This window comes from Sylvia atricapilla, chromosome 3 (genome assembly GCF_009819655.1).
Source record: "Sylvia atricapilla isolate bSylAtr1 chromosome 3, bSylAtr1.pri, whole genome shotgun sequence".
NCBI lineage: Eukaryota > Metazoa > Chordata > Aves > Passeriformes > Sylviidae > Sylvia > Sylvia atricapilla.
The window spans coordinates 105,742,268-105,761,154 of NC_089142.1; the positions used below are offsets into that span (position 1 = coordinate 105,742,268).

The 18,887-nt window shown below is 38.6% G+C and overlaps 1 protein-coding gene across 6 annotated transcripts in view; it reads right to left on the minus strand.

Annotated features, from left to right (window-relative positions):
• The window catches only part of MACROD2 (mono-ADP ribosylhydrolase 2), an 861,715-nt gene that overhangs the window by 589,009 nt on the left and 253,819 nt on the right, over window positions 1-18,887 (minus strand). For all 6 annotated transcript variants that reach the window (XM_066316515.1, XM_066316514.1, XM_066316518.1 and 3 more), the window contains exon 5: window positions 10,569-10,685. In XM_066316515.1, the coding sequence (XP_066172612.1) occupies window positions 10,569-10,685 (117 nt within the window). The remainder of the gene's footprint in view (window positions 1-10,568; window positions 10,686-18,887) is intronic.

Sequence of the window (18,887 nt, forward strand, 5' to 3'; positions counted from 1 at the left end):
CTAAAAACAAAAAAAAGGACCCAAGAAGTCCTTTCTCATTTCCAGCCTCACCCTCTGTGTATGATCACAAGGGATTCTCTGACCCATGAACTAACTGCTCTTTTTGACACAACCAGCTGGTAGGAAAGCTAAATAAAGCATTGTCTCAAATCAACAAAGAGACAGGGAAAAAAAATAATCTTAGTGTGGTTTTAGAGATCTTGAAGTGCTACAAGTTACAAGAACTAAACAAAAAATATCTGGGAAACATAGGGAGAACCTCAGGTCCTCCAACTGGAAACTTCAAGTTGCATACAGAAAGATGTGGAATGTGTAGGTGCAAAAGGAAATCCAAAGACTATCTGAAAGACTCAGATCCCTCCATCAGGGATCTTCTGTCCCTCCTCTGATGTCTCTGGATTCCCCACGGTGGGAAACCTGTCAAATACAAGTTGCCTTTACTTCTACCCTAATTATTCCCAAGCTAACATAGTGGTAGCCCCCAAGCAAGATAGGTAATAAATATTCTTGATCAATAAATCACAACACAATGGGAGTTTTTATGTCCTGTAAAAAACAAGCACACAGCAGGGATCTGGCAGTTCTGCAGCCAGTGATATCCTTCTTTTGGCTAGGGCCAAACAGTCAAAGGCAAAACTCACTCTCAGAAATTGTCTTCCTTTGCCAAGTGTAAGATTATGATTTACAATGGCTTTTTTTTTTTTCTTATTTGTTTGTTCAACTCTCTAAAGTGAAAGAAATCCAACAATATCCACGGCTTCCCAGTAAATTCTGTATTAAGTTCACTTTCAGACTCTAATGAATAGGGCTGCATTTCAACAATCTTATTTTAAATGAAGTCTTCCCTGGGACCATTTTTACTTCATTTTGTTGGGAAAAAGATTGTTTTAAACAAAATTACACCTCTGACAAGATTACACCTGACAAAAATGCAATCTTTTACTTGAGTGAACTGTGATTTTCTAAAGTGCAAGCTTTCAGAGTGTATTACATGACATTATTCTGCATCCATGACACCTCCCAACGTCTCAGGGTCTTTTCCCCCCTCTCTTTATGTCACATATAAATATGTGTGGAGCTTCCCCAGTTCTGGTGGAGGATTAAAAATTGAATAATGCAGCTGTTAAAACAAAAATGCTTCAACAGAAACTGTTGTGTCCATGGGTACTTCAAAGAGTTTGTAGTCTTGTCTTGATGACCTGCTGTTTACAGTCCATGTTCTGAGATATTTAAACAGTATTCTTATTGTAGTCTTACTTTCTCAAAACCAACCCACATGTTCCAATTCTAACAAAAACACTGTATAAAATGATACTCAAAGTGTAGTAAGTTAAAAAAAAAAAGTTCCAGACAGACATAGATATAATCAGATATCAAAGGGGTTATTTTTAGTGTTTCAAAGCATTTCACATTTATGTATTTATTTATAAGCCTTGGAAAGCTACCAGCTATTTTTTATTGAAAAACTGAACAGGAAGCATTCTTACAAGAGTGCAGTGATGCTGCAACATATTGTCTTGTTGAAATATTAAGATGGTCAGACATTTCTCTGTCCATCTCTCTGACATATCACTAGGAAATACAAGCATTCAGACCACTGTGTTGGAGGAAATTCAGTATAACTCACTTTCCCAAGGAGCCAGAAGAGAGATTCACATCATGACAAATAGCTAAGCAAGAGTATGTAAGATGATGTAATTCAAAGTGGGTGACAGTTGTTTAATTAGTAATTTCTTCTAGCTTCTTACTGCATAAATTATATTACACAAATTATACTCGCCTACAAACCAGCGCATGGGCAGAAACAGTCATAAAAAGTTCACGTTGAGAGTATCAGATCTTTCATGAACACAGTTTCCTCCTAAACCTGGTCCTAGAATTATTATCAGTCCCTTGGAGTACTGCTGAGTCTTTTAAGTCACAGTTTGGGTTTTCTGTTAACATTTAAAGACATCCAGAAGAGTCCAAATCCCAGATCAAAGTGACTGCTGTGCCCTGCAGACGATGGATTTCCAAGCTCCTCTGTATTCCCAGCAGTGAAACTTCACTCCAAGCCCAGCAAGCTGAGAACCCTGTGCTGCAACCATTAAAAACTTCTCCAAGCAGTCTGTAAATGGCCAAAAAGTGCACCAAGCACAGAATCTATTTTTTTAGCAGCTAATAATCTAAAAGATATTGGCATCTATTCAGAGGAGAATAAATGGTACAACACTTGCAAGCCATGCAATGGAGCAAATAATCTGCAACCCTGACAAGCTTGCACAGAGCTACAAATACACAGCAACGTAAATGTGTCCCCTCCACCACTTGCTTTGGCTTTTTTTATGTTTGAAAAAGGTAAAAAAAAAATCAACAAGATAACTCAATCTTCATAAACAACATAGAAAACCCACAAATACCAAAAAAAGGAAGAAATTAATCTGAGAATTATAAGAAATGAAAAAAATCCCCAGTGTATGGTCTTCAACTTGCATGATGAGTCAAAAAAATCTTTAAGAAAGAAATCTGTGTGAAGGCAGTATTAAGAAAAAGGAGATGCTATCAGAAATCTAAAATAAAGAACTAATTTCTAGTGCTGAACAGCAACAACAACAAAAATCCACGTGACTTTGATCCCCACACTTGAAGGCAAAACACCTTGGATGATGCTCTCTTTTCACCAGTAGTGAAACAGCATCTTCAACATGTCTTTTTACTACCTGATTAATCCATATTCAGATTCCTTCCTACAACAATTAAAACATTATTTATGCCCCATAGTCTCGCATCTGCTGTTTCCTCACTAAAGAGAAATGTTTCAAATGCTTTGACCTTAGCTTTCACTAAAAAAAAAAAAAAATAAAAACCACCAAAAACAACAACCACACCTTTAGTACATAGATCAAAACATTGTTACGTGGAACAGCTTCAAAATTCCTCTGCTGGGTGAACAAAGATTTTTTTTTAAGACCATTTTACACAACCTTCTCATCCTATCCACTTAAGCCTGGTCTAAAGCAATTACATTACAGATAGGGAACTCACCAAACAGTCCTGCTTTTTGTCTGTATTATTCCTTCAAAACATAATCAGAAAAACACACCAGAACCAAATTAGTAGCTTTAAACCTCAACTGTGAGATTTGTGAGTGAGCGAAGGAGAAGTCCAAAAAAAAAAAAAAAAAAAATCACAGCACCTTTCAGATTCATATTATTCCTTCTGCTTTATTTCAAAATAGTAGAAAGAAAATCCTTATTTATTACTTATGATCTGATTGCTTCCATTTGCAAATAATTTGTCATATTTTTGGCTGCATAACGTGCAGTTTCAGCACAAAAAGGAATCCTATTCTTTGCTTTCAAGAAAGAAAATTAGGCTGCACTGTTTTTAAAACATCCCAGCTACAATCATATAATTATTATTAATTTGAAGGAATGATATGAAGGTAATGACCTCTGAGGGGCTCCAATTTTAAATCTTTTTTTTGCTACCCTAGGGAAAATGGGAGGATCAGCAGTTAGTGTTCTAATTCGAGCCCCAAGCCTGTGCCAACATACTTTATAAGCTAAATCCAGGTTTGGGAGACAGGCTGCATATTTTTCAGAGACTAAACCAGCATAAATCACCAAGTGCCAACACGCTACGAGGTTAATGTTGTGTTTTACTACAGTAAGCAATTTCTATCACCATTTAAAATGAGACAAGTAAAATTCAGGCAGACAAAAATCTCATGCATCCAAGATTAATTTTTAAGTACTGAGCATTGGCTTTGGCTACTGAGGGAACATATTAGAGTGGGAGCAGCAACCACTGCACTTAAAGGGGTATAAATATCTCCACTCTAACCCATTCTCCTTGTCAGCTGACTGCAGTGAAGGGAGTTTTGCTAATTTTTCTGCCATGCATTAGACTTTTTTTTTCCTTTTTAGTATTATTTGAGTAAAAAAGGACCAACTATATCCAAGCATGAAGGAAATCAAATATATCAGCCTTAAGGGGCACAACGCCCTGCCCCAGTGCCAGCATACCAGAGGAATGACTTTACATCACCAGTGAGGAGAGGAATATTCCAGCAAATTATTTTGCACCTAATTAGGAGACATTTTAAATAGTACCCTGCACATAAATTAAGCGCTAGGAAAGTGTTTACACCTTGTAACTCACTCTCTGTTCCATGGAGGGGGTTTCCAGATGGATGCTGGTGCCAAACAAAACTGTGATCAACAGGGCAGGCTGCTGTCCTCACCACAGCACCCTGGAAATCCAGTTCTGTGCCTGCTTTCAGGAACACTGAACAGCCAACCTCTGCAGAAAATGTCACTGTCCTGAATTACAGATATTAGGGGAGGGAGGGAAATTCATGGCAACGTGTTTGTGCTGCCTGCTACTGCGGCGTATTAACACACACATTATATGCCAATGATATATTATATCCCAGTGGCAGGCCCAATCTGAGCAAATGGCTCAGCGCTCCTCCAAATTCCTCAGTGCCCACTTCTGTGCTGGAGTTCAGTGCTCAGTGACCAGACTGTAACAAGTGATGCCCAGACGAGGAGGATTCAGCTTCAGCAGCGAGGATCGATAGTAAAACATCTCCTTTAGCCACAACGCATACATTTGTAACCAAACAATTAGATGTGAAACGACAGCTTCCAGCAGAGCATGCCATGAGCTAACCACAGCACGACACTGCACAGAACGCTGACAAACACATGCTTGGGTCCATTCACAAATTAAATTTTAAAGAATCTATCCATTAGAAATAAATATCTGTGAGCGAGGCTCAAATTCAAGGACAAAGACCATACACTCCTGTGATGGAAGATTGCTGCTGATTCACCACCTCTGGTAGCTACAGCACTTGTCCCTTTTCTTCCCAAACTGATGACAGACCCCGCACACACTTGGAAGAGATGATGTTTGAACTTGTTTAGGTGAAGTTGATAAATGCAGTCTTAAATTCTCCTTCTTGTATGTGTGTGGGGACGTACATAAGGAAGAGACAAGCCATAAAGCTTTACAATAAAACCCTCTCTAAAATGTGAAGAGGTTTTAGGACCAAAAAAGTAATCATTAATACTTCCCTTCCAACAGATTCGCAGTATAGGCATGTATGTGAGTGTTCATGGGGAATGGAGTAGGTCATTAAGATGACTGGAGCCAATTAGATCAAATTAAAACACAATAAGGACACGACTGCACTTACTTTCAAAATGGTCATAAAAATACGTAATATGATCTTATTAAAAAAAAAACCTTTGAAGCCCAGAAACCACTCAGAAGAAAAACACATAAATATGTGGTAAGTGGTTTTGTTAGCTATAAAGAAAACCCTTCCTAAAGGAATCTGGAAACAAAAAATCCCTCAAGAAAAAAGGGGTCTTGGACCTTTGTTTAGAATTAACTTGCTTTGCTTAATTTTCAAATTGGTTTTGAATGTATCAGCAATGATATATTCATGATATATGATACATCAGCAATGATTTAAAGGGATGGCAAAGAGCTGCTGCAGCTCAGTGCTTCTTCAGGACGCTCCTGAGTTTTTCCAGCAATATATTGCTTTCCCAGGAGGTGTCATGCAGTTTGGGCACATGGCTGACAATAATGTGAGGCTACTCAACTAAGATAAAGAGTAGAAATACATCCCTCCTGGAAAACCATCCTAACCTCTCTGAGTTTATATGCTATTAATCATTGTGGCTGTACCTTTTTAACTGAAATTTCATCAAACTTCAGTCAATTTATGAGAGAAGACCAAGGATCTTGACCAGCTGAGAGTTAGTAGCCAAGTCAGTTGTCCCTAAGCAATCCTGTCTTGTCCACATTGTTCACTTTTACACCTTCCTTTCCAATTTCCAGACGTATTTTTCAGTTCCCAGACTTACCTTTTACCAAAATAAATAGGGAGGTAGTAAACTGAGCAACCACCAGAACCACTCAGAGCAAAGCAACTCTTCAAACCTTACGTATCAGAAATTTAAAACCATTTGAAACAAAACTTCCATATTATCTTATAAACAAGGCAATAAAAATAAGTGAACAGATTTCTTTGTGGCATCCTATAAATCGTAAGAATATCCTGGAACTTCATGCCCCATTCTTCCAACTGGCCAGTTTAGTAGTGCAGTAGAGTTTTGGAGTCCCACTTCTGCATAAATCAACCTCTTAATTACAGCTCTGCAGCTGATCTCCAAGAAAACGAGGCGAGATTTAAAAATCAGTACTATTACAGCCTTACTTTAAAATAATACCCTGCAAATATTCATCTTTGAAAGACTGGAAATTATGTCTGTGTAGTAGGAGCACACTTTTTAATCTCTACTTTTTAATCTCCACTTTTTAATCTGATTAAACAAATTTAAAAGCTGATTCCTCCTACTGCGTTTAATACTAGCACTTCTGCTAACTACTTATTTCACAGCAGGAACTGTCTCTGAGAGCACATTCACATTATTCCTCCAGGCTGCTCTTGGGCCAGAAGACTTGCTATATATGCTATTTACTCAGGGACAGTGCTTAAAGTACTAAAAATGTCAAGCAAACAGAAAAAAATTATTCTAAATATTATAGATTTATTATGAACATAAACCATTGTATTAGAAACTGTCTAGCAAGGTGTCTCCACCAAAAGTCCACCTTTCAGATTTACTGAGAGTTGGTTCTATCCCATATTAGAGGCTGTAAGGTTTTATTTTCCTAGGTTTAGGGGTTTTATTATCAGACATTTTTCAGAAAAAGAAAGAGATTGTTACTAGACTTGGTAACAATAGAAAAGAAGTTAGTTTGGGGCTCCTTTCCTACTCAGGTCAGGGTACCACATACCTGTGCTGGTTTCCAACTGGTTTTTAGGCCTGTTAAATACCAGGCAGAATGGGACTTTATTTTCTAATGTGTCCTGACAGGGGTTTGGTGTTTGTTTTTGTTTTTTTGTTTTTTTTTTTTTTTTTTTATAGTGAACCTCTGCAAGCAGATAACAAATCCACAAAGCTGTTATGGACCCCTCGTTCCAGCCATAAACACAATTTACATCCAGACCATTTTCTGCCAGTAGAGCCAACTGAGACTATTAATCAAATGAGAAAGAAAACAAGCATTTGTAGGGTTTTAAACAGATACTGTTCATCTGTTATTTAAAGCATGTCAGTATCAGAGTACTGCTCAATGTTTGAAGATCAGCGGTACAATATTTAGAATGAACTGTTCTTTACAAGGAACAACAATATGAAGTACATAAGTTAAATAATTGATGATCAGTCTGGGACAGCAATGAAGGCAACTATCTCAGAGGAAAAGGCAAAAGAGCACTGCCTTTTTCAGCCCTCCAGAGCACTGTGGAAACTTGGGTGCCTGCACAGGTGTTTGCTGAAAAAACAACAATAGATGAGATCAACCAAATTATGTATTCAGCAAAGAACTTGGTTGGCATTTGGGGGGACTTTGTGTAGGTTTTTGCAGCACAGGAGGCAGATGGTGATTACACTGATTTCTGTAAAACTGTACTGAATGTTACATTAACTGGTAATTAGAAAACTCAATTTGACTTCCCTTCTATTTTCAAACAGAATACTTTTTGGCATAGAAGAGCGTATACCTCGGAAAGTTCACAGAAAACAACTCCAGGTCATAGACATGTTAATCTTGGTCTGTTCACATTGTTACAATAATGAGCTGAGAAAAAGGATTAACTACTTTCTGTTTTCTCTCCCTGAACATTTGCTGTTACTTATGTATTCCACAAACTGATTTCTGACTCAGCTGCACTAAGAACAAATCACAGAAAGCCAGCCTATACCCTAAATCTTTGCATTTTTCAGTCAGCTACTACTTTCGATTTTTCCACTGTGAAGAAGTTATTTGTCAGACCTATTCTTATTTAACTTAAGTAAATATAGCAAAATACTCAATAAAAATACAATAGATCATAAAGGAGATGGCCACAGTGCTTTTTATTTAGCAACTACTACCTTCCTAACAAAGCATCCCTTTCCCTCAGTGCCAAACTTAATCCCAGCTTCCTCCAAGTCGTTTGTAAAACAAAGTAATATGCTGCATGATCTTTGAAAAGTAAACCTTTTTTAATATGGAGTCCTTGCTGGAGCCCAAGCCCTGCATCATACAGCACACACAGGCTGCTGCTGTCCCAGAGCAGCTTTGCTGAATCCAGAAAACTGTTTCCAAGCAAAGCACTTCAGGATCAAGAGCTTGATTTGGAAAAATCCCAGGGGCAGGAACTAAAACCATAACATTTCAGAATTTAGTTAAACAACAAAAAACCCCAACCCAACAATTTATCATGCTAAGGAATGCATTTTACATTTACTATAACAGTTTGTCCAACTACAGTCACAAGAACAGAAAGAACAGAATAAAGAGTTCACTACTCAAAAAAAAAAAAGTGTTAATTGATTATTGTAGTTGGTCTTCTATACACAAATAGATCAATGAAAAGCTAACTGCTTGTGAAAGTTGGAAAATTGCTGGCACACAACCTTGCCTCACAGCAGACCTGGACCTCCTGTCCTCACAAAAGTCAAATGCAGAATAGTCCCCACAGTTAAACTGCCTTAAGACAAAGTGACAGAGAGTGACAAAACATATCCAGTGGCTTTATAGCTCTCAAAAATATGAAACCAGTCTTGACTGCTTGATCACTTTCAGATGAATGGTTTAAATAACACAATAATTTAATGGGCCTACAACCTAAAGCTTGTAAAGGCAAAAGTAAAAGCAAACAACAGTTGGTTAGAACACAAATACATTTTAAGGGAAAAAAGCTAAGAAATCAAGAGGTTTTAATTCTCAGCTTCTGCATGTAAATTGTGTGTTTGTCTCCCTGTGCCTGTTGCTGTTAAAGGTATCATTTCCCTCCTCTCATGTTGATGCAAAATAAAATACAAATAGACATGGCTTTGATGCAATTTCAATTCCTAAGAATACTGATTAAGAAGAAAACTGGCTTTTCCCCATGCACGGTTACAGGTTTTATTTCCAGCTTCAGCTGATAATGGGTTTTCTCATTGTTTTGGTTATTATTCCTACAGGAAGAACTAAAACTTCCCTATGGCCTTCAAATAGGAACCCATTTTTCAAACCTAACTTCAGCAACCCCTGGAACTGCTTCAAGATTTAAAGGGAGGTCACACCTCAGACATGACCCTTCCTCTTTCTAACACACATCACTTGTCTTGATAGTCTGTATTTCATTTCTATCACTAAAATACATGGGAGGGATTATGCACCTACAGATGAGCAGCTTTTCTGTCCCTCCAGAGATACTTTTTGGCTAAAGGGGAAGAGTTGAACATGAACCATCCCCAGCACAGTAAATCAAGATGTGTCACCCAACAACACCATCTAACCCTTTTATGGGAATTTGGTGAAGATCTGGACCATGTATAAACCCACTCTAACTACCACACTGAATCTTCAACAATTTCCCTGACCTCCAGTCAAATTAGCATTTCATAAATGAACATTACCACATGGCAAAACTACATACAAAATATAGTAAAGTTTTCCTGCACATAGAAATTACCACTGTCAAGGAAATAATCGGAAGCTCCCATCATCATTATTAAAAGAGCAAAAAAATGACTGGGAAAACAATTTTTGCATCTACCTAAGACATTAAGGGCTACAGGAGCCTAGAGAGATACCTGATACTGCAGCCAGCATTTGATTTTACATTATAGTTAAAAGAGATTCAAATATTTTTGAATGAGCCATGTTCCTGCTGCAGCCTGCATATCCAAAAAACAAAAAAAAAATTAAAAAAAATAAGATAGCTTGAATTCTAGTTATGTGGCATTTGCAACGCTTTCTTGGTATTTGTATCTTCATGTTTTAATATACTATTCTGTAAGATCCTGATTTGCAAAGATTTCCTACTTTATATTCTCACATAATCCACTGGCTGACCAATGTGCTGTCAACATGTTGGTGTTTTCCAAGACGAGCTCAACATCTACAAACACAGTCAAATAACCATCTTCCTATTGGAAATGGGAGGGAAATTTTTGACAATTCCACTTTCAAAGTGCAAAAACATTACGGCACTGAGCTAAACTCTGTCAAAAGCTAAAGTGTGACAGATGCCTTCACAGTAATTGCCAAATCAGACACCACGTAGCTGCTGAAAACACAATACATCACTTTGATCTCCTGGGCCCCTCCAAATATTCACAATCAAGCAATCTGCATGAAGAACATCAAATATGCAACATTTCCCAAAACTGTCTCCGCGGAAGTTAAATATGATAATGTATCTTTTGTTCATATTTCATAAAGCATTTCCAATCCTTTATTATGCGTATGAAAGGATAGGTTTTAGCTTGCAAAAAAATAAACATGAAAGATGCTTCATATTTTAGAGACATGCAAGTTTTCATCGGATAACACAGGTGAAATAATCCTTTAGAAATGCCTGAATTGCTTTGAGGGGAAAGACATTATTACAGAACATGCTTAATTAAGTCCCACTGCTAATTTGGTAAAATGAATACCCCGTTGAATTAGACTACAGGGAAATGAACCGCGCACACCAGCAACACATGCTGGGAGCACAAAAAAAAGGCTGAGAGAAGACTTACATTTTGCAGGCAAGTCGTACCCACAGGTGATTTTGGCCTGTCCCGTCTCACAGCCGCTCAGGTTGCGACACTCCGCCACCAAGCAGGGCCCAGCAGCTCGGTGTATGCAGCCATCCACTGCAAAACAGACCCAGAAACAGACCTTGAGTAAAATGTTTTCATGTTGCCTTTGACGCCTTGGGGAGGCTGGCCTGGAACAGAGACTGAACAGCTACGAGAATAAAGTAGGGATTTATTTACAGGGCTTTAGGGTATACACCTTTAGGGCAGGATGGGGTCTGACCAGGGCTACGCCCAAGGTGGACTAAGAATGGCCACAAAAAAATGGATGATCAGTCACGAGGTGTCACACTTTTATAAGTTTTTATCCATTTGCATATTGGGGCCCAATTTTCCAACCTCATCCTTCTTGTCTTGTCTCTTTCGTCCACCTTTTCTTTACACTTTTGGGCCTGAAAACTTGTAACAGTTGTCCTTGGTTTTCAGCACAAAAAGGATTTGTTTTGTCTCCCCACTGTGTGGAGAGAGCTGGCTGGCACTTAATACGAGGCTCAGCACTGCAGCCCTAGGCAGCACAGAGTCTGAAAACACGAAAGCTAAAACTTAAAGCATCACCCTCACTCACGGTCATAAACGTTTACTGCCCATTTTTACGCCCACAGCCCAGACCAGCTGATCTGTAAGTTGATATCCAAATATATACAATTCATTCTTCTGACAGAATTAGTCAATGAGTTCCGCAAAAACATAGCGTTTAGCCAACTTCTGCTAATTGGAAAGCAAACGTCTAGAAAATGTAAAGTAGAATAAAAGTTTCAGTATTAGAAAAGCCTTTTACTGAAGGCTCTAAGAAATTCTCACTACGAATTAGGAAAACAAATTTGATCCCCATCTAAATGCCAAACTCTCTTTTACAACACATCTCTGATACTTCCACAACTGTGCAGGTCATTTAATGCCACCATGCTACTAATGCCTTACAGAAAAATTCCAAGAAATAATGCTTATTGATTTGAATGACAAAAAATACCTACTTCTGAGCTTTTTTTAATTCTCCCAATTTAAAAAATTTTGCATTATTCATGCAATATTTTGGAGTTAATTAAAAAATAATTACTAAAGGATGCAATTGCAGCTAAGTATGCAAGAAAATTAGTAGAGTGCATAGATCTTATTACCCTCAGGAGCCAGCAAAAGAATAAAACAAGGCTGCTGGCACAGCAATTCTGCCCTCTCAACATGCAATCCAAGAAATCATTTACTGTAATTATAGCAAAAAAGTTTCAGAAAAAGGATATAAAATAATAAAGGAAGCAGTGTATGCATGAACATGTTAACTAGAGTAAAACCCTAATTCAACAGCAGCTATGGAGTTCAACTAGAAGAAATAATCTTCACATAAACTACAGTATCAACTCAAAAGGTAAAATAAGCTCAAGTAAAAAGGCTAAACACATACTTATGGAGAGAAGAAAGGAAGAGTCGGTATGAACATAGTTTAAGACTTATTTCAGATTTTATTTCAGATTCAACTAGTCCAAACTGAGAGCTGTGCCCTGCAGCACATTTGAAGCAATTAAACCAGAACAGGTTTGGAAAGTCAAGCGGAGATGGGTTTTCAAGAGATTCCCATCACCAGCAGGAGCTGCACAGCTTTCTACAGGCTCACACTTGGGCATTCAGTGATCCCACGGACCAGGCAGAGCCCAACTGGTTTTATCAGGTGCTGAGTATCTCCTCAAGTCAGGCATCCCCAAGTGGGGAGGCAGATGACATCTTCCAATGGATGAAACTGTCTTCAGCTAATGTTAAAAGCCTGACTGTCTTTCTGAGGAGTTCTATGCCCTATTCCATATTCAGGGGACACAACTAAATTGGATAAGCAGTTCCTTGCAACACTCCGTGCCCATCCTGGACACATTGTCACTGATTTTCAAAAATAATTTTTTGTAGTATTTTATATCAGAAAAAGAAGACTACAGAAACATGTGATACTGCACTTTCAATGAAATTGTCCAAATTTTTTTATTGAAAAGACCAAGCCACCAGCTGTAAGGACATTGCACATACTCTGTGCTAAGACACCAATTCTACCTCAGCTGAACTTTTGTCTTCAACTTACCAAAAATCTCTGCTCAACAGACTCCAAAATGCTAATGCAAGAGTAATATTTTGTAACATTGGGGGGAAGAAAGAACGTTTGAAATCCATCCTGCACTCATAATACCCAATTTAATTGTTTTAACCTAATTACTAAATGCCTTTCCAAACCGAGCAGGATAGGTAAACCAGTACACATTGAAACCTCAAATATATTTTCTAAGCAGCACCACCATAATCTTTACCAATCTTTACAGTCTTAGTACTTCCTGAGACACCACCATAAAAGCACTCAGATGTTTTTATGGACTAGCACTTCCTCCATGATTCTTCACAGAGGAAGAAGTCCTCAGGAATATTGGACAAGGACTCGAGTCCATGCAAGGATTTGCTTGGTGGCTGATGAATCATTTCCAGCCCTGAGATCTTTCCTGTCCCCACCAGCTCAGCACTCTCCTTTGAGCAGTCTGTGGAAGGCTCAGCCACTCTCTCGACTGCATAAACTCTCTCTCAACTGCTCAGACAACTTCTCTCCCAACTGCACACACCAACTTCTTCTTCCTCCCTTCATTTCAGCACAAATCCACGGAGCACAGCCAAACAACAGGACCTGCAGAAGGAAACCATGGCCTCTGCCAGCAGAGGGGAAGCACAGGTTTGCCACTTCTAACCCTGTGATGGATTAAAACACCCAATATCAGCATTCCTGTGGTCACACAGGAGGCCCCAGCTGCCCTGGGTAACCCCTCTGGATGCTGGAAGGGTGCTCTCAATGCAAACACAGCTATGATAAAAATGGTCTATCAGTAGTTTCCTGGAGCTGATTCCACACCTCTGTGTCCAGCCTTTATAAGCAAAGATGCTCCAGAAGGATGAAAGAATAATTGAAAAAAAATTGAATTCTTAACAGGAAAAAATCAATTCTATCACAACCAATCCTGACATATGACAAGGAAAATTGAAGACATCTGCCAGAAGGGAACAAGTAGACGTGCATGCTTCCTTTATAAAGGTGGCACAAGAGAAAATGATTGAATGCTCCAGACAGGCTTAGATGGAAAAGTAGAAATTAGCATTTGATACACTTCAGTGACTGATGACACAGAAAAATGAAAGGGGAGGGCAGGAAGGGGGAGAGCAAAATCAAAACCCAAAACCCAAACCAGCCAAAACTTCCATAATAACCTCTTTTTCTACCATACTTTATTAAATGCATAAAAAGAGATGACCTATGGTCTGTGCATGCATTTTTTATTTCATAACTCAATAACCCATGTTAGAAATACTCTGTGTTTCCAATAATATATACACTTCAAAACTTTAAGAATTATCAAACTAAAGTAAACCCCAAGCAATGAAATATATTGCCAAATATGAACACTCTGCATAACACAAAGTAAAATAATTACAAAGGCAGAGGAGATTAACAAATCTAAATATGATTCTTCAGCCTCTGCTAAAATGTGTCTTAGCCACATTAATTAAGAAAAAAAAAAAAACCTAGAAGAGGCATGTACAAAATATTTACACGAGATATTCTGTTTTCTGAAGTATGCACCAACTAGTAATGTCAGTGTACAGAGAGGCGAGCACTATTAACAGGGAAACTTAGTGGAAATTACAGATAACGACAGGAACCTCAGGAGGGAAAAATGATGGTCAAAGACATTTTGTTATCCTGTAGTAACAAGGAAGAAATTTACATTATTATAATGGCACGCTGCCAAATTAATAGGAAAATGGAGAACCCTTGATATATTGGTTTCAGATATTTCATCTCTATTTTTAATTTTCACTATGCTAAATAGATGCTCATCTGCATTATTCCAACAGATCTGGAAAACATTTTGACCACATCCCACTGTTCACTGCGCAACTGGCTGAAAAACCCAGTCAAATCTGATTTGGCATCACATGACAGAGATAAGGAATTGTGCTTTATCACATAAAAGAATGTGATTTCACTTGGAAGCCCCTCACTCTGCTTTACAAGTGTGCCTTTTTTCTACAGGCTGCCTTCCTGTTCAGGCAATCACACAGATATACTTTGGTTTTCATACACAAATGACCTGCCATTTAAGAGCTGGGGAAACACGTGGGAAAATCCCAAAACTGTCAGTTCCAACTGAAAGAAATCCCATCTTCGATCTGCAGGCTGATCAATTGACAACAGCTGCAGGCACTAAAGAGAGGGATGATCATCCTTATTGGTACTGTGCTTCTTGAAATGAGTTTCAGGCTTAGAAACCGAGTTATTTTGAAGGGTTTTTGAGAGCACCGAGTCCTGCCTAGGGCCACCAGAGAGGCAGCAAACACCCATGGGGTGGTGGAAGAAAACCCCCTTCTCTTCTGCCTCCCATCCCAACAAACTGGTGCCCCACAATCTGAGGTCCCATTAATGCTCTGAAACAGCACACAACACTTCAGCTTTTGAATGACTGCAAGGACTTCATGCAGGTCGACCTGTCTTCTGAAAAGTGATGCTGTTACCCAGTGCCTTCGTGTGTGGAGAGCCCAGGAAAACCAGGCTTCTGTATTTATTGTTTGACCACGCTTGGGTGGGCAAGCACATGGAAGGGGCTCCTCAATTCTGAAGGCCTACTAATATGAGCGACATTCTGAGGGCTGAAAAACGTCTCAAGAAACTTCAGATTCAATTCATCTCTGTAGTTCAAGTTGCTCATGCTTGTGTAAAGCTATTAAAAGTAGTACTGTAATTTTATTTTTTTTCCATGAAAAATAATAGCTATTTCATTGCATGCTTCCATAAGTTTCAGGAGCCACTAGGGACAGCACTTTGTTCTCCCACCAATTCACCAGAAGCCATTAATGAAGAAAAACTATTTTCAAAGCTACTGCAGTCAATGGTATTGGTTGCACAAAGAAGTCAGCTGAAAATAATTGCTTAGAATACACGAACAAAGTCAGGTTTTTATCAAAATAAAAATCCTATGTAAAGGACAGCATATTAATAGCAACACGTTAAACAAAAATATGTAATCTTTGACATCATCTTTCTCCCTGCACACTGAAGGATGCTGAAAGGTGAAATCCTTTCTTAACTAACTCCTTGTAAAACAATTGCATTTGTGCTCCAGGATTAAAGGGTTAAAGTTATATAGTAAAAAAACCTAGTTAATTTACTGGTATACAATATAGAACAAACCTATTTCTTAGAGAAAATCTCTTAAAATTGCAAATGAAGCAAAAGCACTGGAAACACAGAATTAAGGGTATCATGGGATGCTGCTTTAAAAAAAATAGCCTCAGCAAAACTAGCCTTGCAGTGCAGATGGTAATAAAAAGGGTAAGGTAATCTAACACCACAGCAAAAAATACAAACTCCTCCAGGAATAATAAGGCCCAAATTTCTTTTGTGACCTTGTGTGCAAGGCTGAATAAAGTGAAGCTATGATGTAAACAACATATGCAGATTTATTGTGTTACATTTCAAGAATCTACATAGTCTTTTTTTCCAAAGTAATTCCTGTTCTCTGGTGCTCTTCCAGATTTTCATTTCTTGTTTTTCAGTAGGAAATCCATGAGGTTTGCTTATTTAAGGAAGTCACCTGTGCTTGATATATCTCTGAAGTGGTACTGCTCTTCCACGTGGCAAATGCCATCAGTGCATAAAACCAGGATCGTGTCATTGCATTTGATGCAATGACACTATTAATTATTATTATTAATAAAAAAAAATTAGATGACAAGAGGAAACTGCTCTGTGCACTGCAGAATCTCTGCTACAGAATCTCTCCCCCGTTGTTGTGGACTTTCCAAAGATGTCCACTGCAAGGATGTGTGTGACAACCAGAAAGAAAACAAACAAAAAGACAAAACACAGCACTCTGCAAAGAAACTGAACCCCCACGTAACAATCAAAAAAAACAACTCACCATGAAACCCAGCCCCATTCTGCTGAACTGGTGAAGTACCTCTGAAAAGTTCATTGGAATCAACCACTGCCAAAGTCGCAACTGCGCCTCTGAGACCAATGTCAAGGGGAAATAAATCCTGCCCATCAAGAGACAACAGGTGCTGCTGGTCTAATGAACAAAGGTGGGGATCTCATAAAGATTACAACACAGATGCCAGTCCACTGCTAGGAACAGCAATTTTTATTACTGAGATGGCCTCTGTCATTGGGAAGCTTAATGAACTGAAGATTTTCAATCAATGCACTGGTTTATAGGCCTGTAACATAATTAAGTTTAAAAACTTTGCAATTACGCAGTATTTCCTGGTCAAAATCTCAGCGTTGAAAAGCATGATCTTAAGCTTTATGCTTAAAATTCTCATTTTCAAACACAAAGGGCACAGATGAACCATTTATTTTGTGATGGCTAGTTCCCTGAATTAGGTTTACATTTCATTACCATCTACACTCATGATAGCTCCTCAAATATTCTTATTTTCAGAAACTTAGTCCATACACCTTATTTAAGACCAAAATGAGACCTGCAAGTCTTGGAACTTAAACTACAGATTACCTAATGTGTCAACCCACATCCTCTGTACAATGCCCTCTTTTCTTTAAAATCAGCATCCTGAGGCTTCTCAAGGGGCCTTCCAGCAGCTAGAATTGCAACTGGGGATCCTCCAACTCCAACCAACCATGCTGCAGAGCAAGTTTAATGAAAACTAATAATAAAACATAATAAACCATTATTCCAGTATACGCTGCAAGCAACAGAACTTCTCATAACAATGGCAGGTGTAAACCTCATTGTACAGTCAGTCATGGGAAAGTTGCATTTTAGAGTATTGTTGAGCTGAAATCCTCTAAGTTTAGCATTACAAACCAGCAGTAATTACCTGCCACGGTGAAAAGTACTGGGAATTAAATTTTAAAACCTACTGGTTGTTTTAGAGAAGCTTATCCTTATCTGGATGCAGTTCACAGTCAAGCATAACAAAAGCAGCTGAAACATCCAACATAATCAATGTCCTTGCCATAAACTGGCAAAAAACCCACATGGATAAAGAAATCAACAACAATTCAAAACAAAGCTCACTTACCCACGAATCTGTTACATTTTAAGTGTCCTGCATTTATTGCACACAGCCAATTATTCCTGCTTTGACAAAACACAAACCAACAGGAAATTCACAAAATTTGGCAGATTCGTTGTATTTTAGCTAAATATCTCAGGATACCAGAAACTCATATTCAAAAATAAACAAAAGCCAAGTCAGAGTTGTCCTGTCAAGGCAAATTCCTTCCATAAACAACTAAACAATGAAGAAAGTGTTGGTTTTATCTCCCAGTCATGACGTCACCTTTCTTAGTCTTCGAGCACTCTGCTCCAATTTTGTAGGATGAGAGCTATAATGTCAATAGGATTCACACTTTTGTCAGCCCACTCAAGCAGCATAAGGGCTCAGAGAAACACGGGGCTGATAAACCTGTCTGAATGTCACACTTTTGGCAAGAGAAAACAGTAGGAAAGGCTCCAATAGTGCTTTCCCAGTTTTTCCCAGTCCAAACTGCTGACATTAAGGCATGTGTGAAGGAGCCATCCACTTCCTTTTAATTGTGTTAGTGTTGAGACACCTGACATGCCACACTCTTTTCCAGATGGAAAGGAGACAGCTAAGCCCTAAATACCTCCCAGCAGCGAGCACAAAAACTGCTTGTTGTTGTTTACTGAGGAGGGAAGAGAGAAGTCTGGAGAAATTCAGACGACTCTGTGCTTGCTTTAATAAACCAAGCTCGGCTCACACTCCTCCCCAACTTGCTCCCCCAGCTTCCCAAAACAACTACTGAGGAGGTGCAAGTTGTGTTAGGTGGTATCACCCCTGCAGAAATGTGTCTGGCCACTCCAAGGCAGCCTCCCGGGCAGCCACAGTACTTTGCTTGCACAGATCGGAAAGACAGCAAAGGTTTATCCACATTTCGTTTATCCAGGATTTTCATTCGTATTGTGCTACTATTACAGGATTGTCATTGTTTAGTAATTATCCATATTGGTGACTTCAAAATCTCCCTAAAACCCTCTTTGCCATGATGGTATTAAGCAATTGAAGACACCAGGCTGCTGCCTTCACACTCTGTCTCATGGCGTTGAACTACAGATTCTCTTTTTTCCTCCTGTGCTGTTCACAGACATTAAGTTAAACTCAGAGAAAGGCTAAAGGAACACGTATCTGATAATAAGATAAAAAGCACGTCTTATAGGGCAATGAAAACCAGATTTTAATTTTAAAAAGCTAATTACT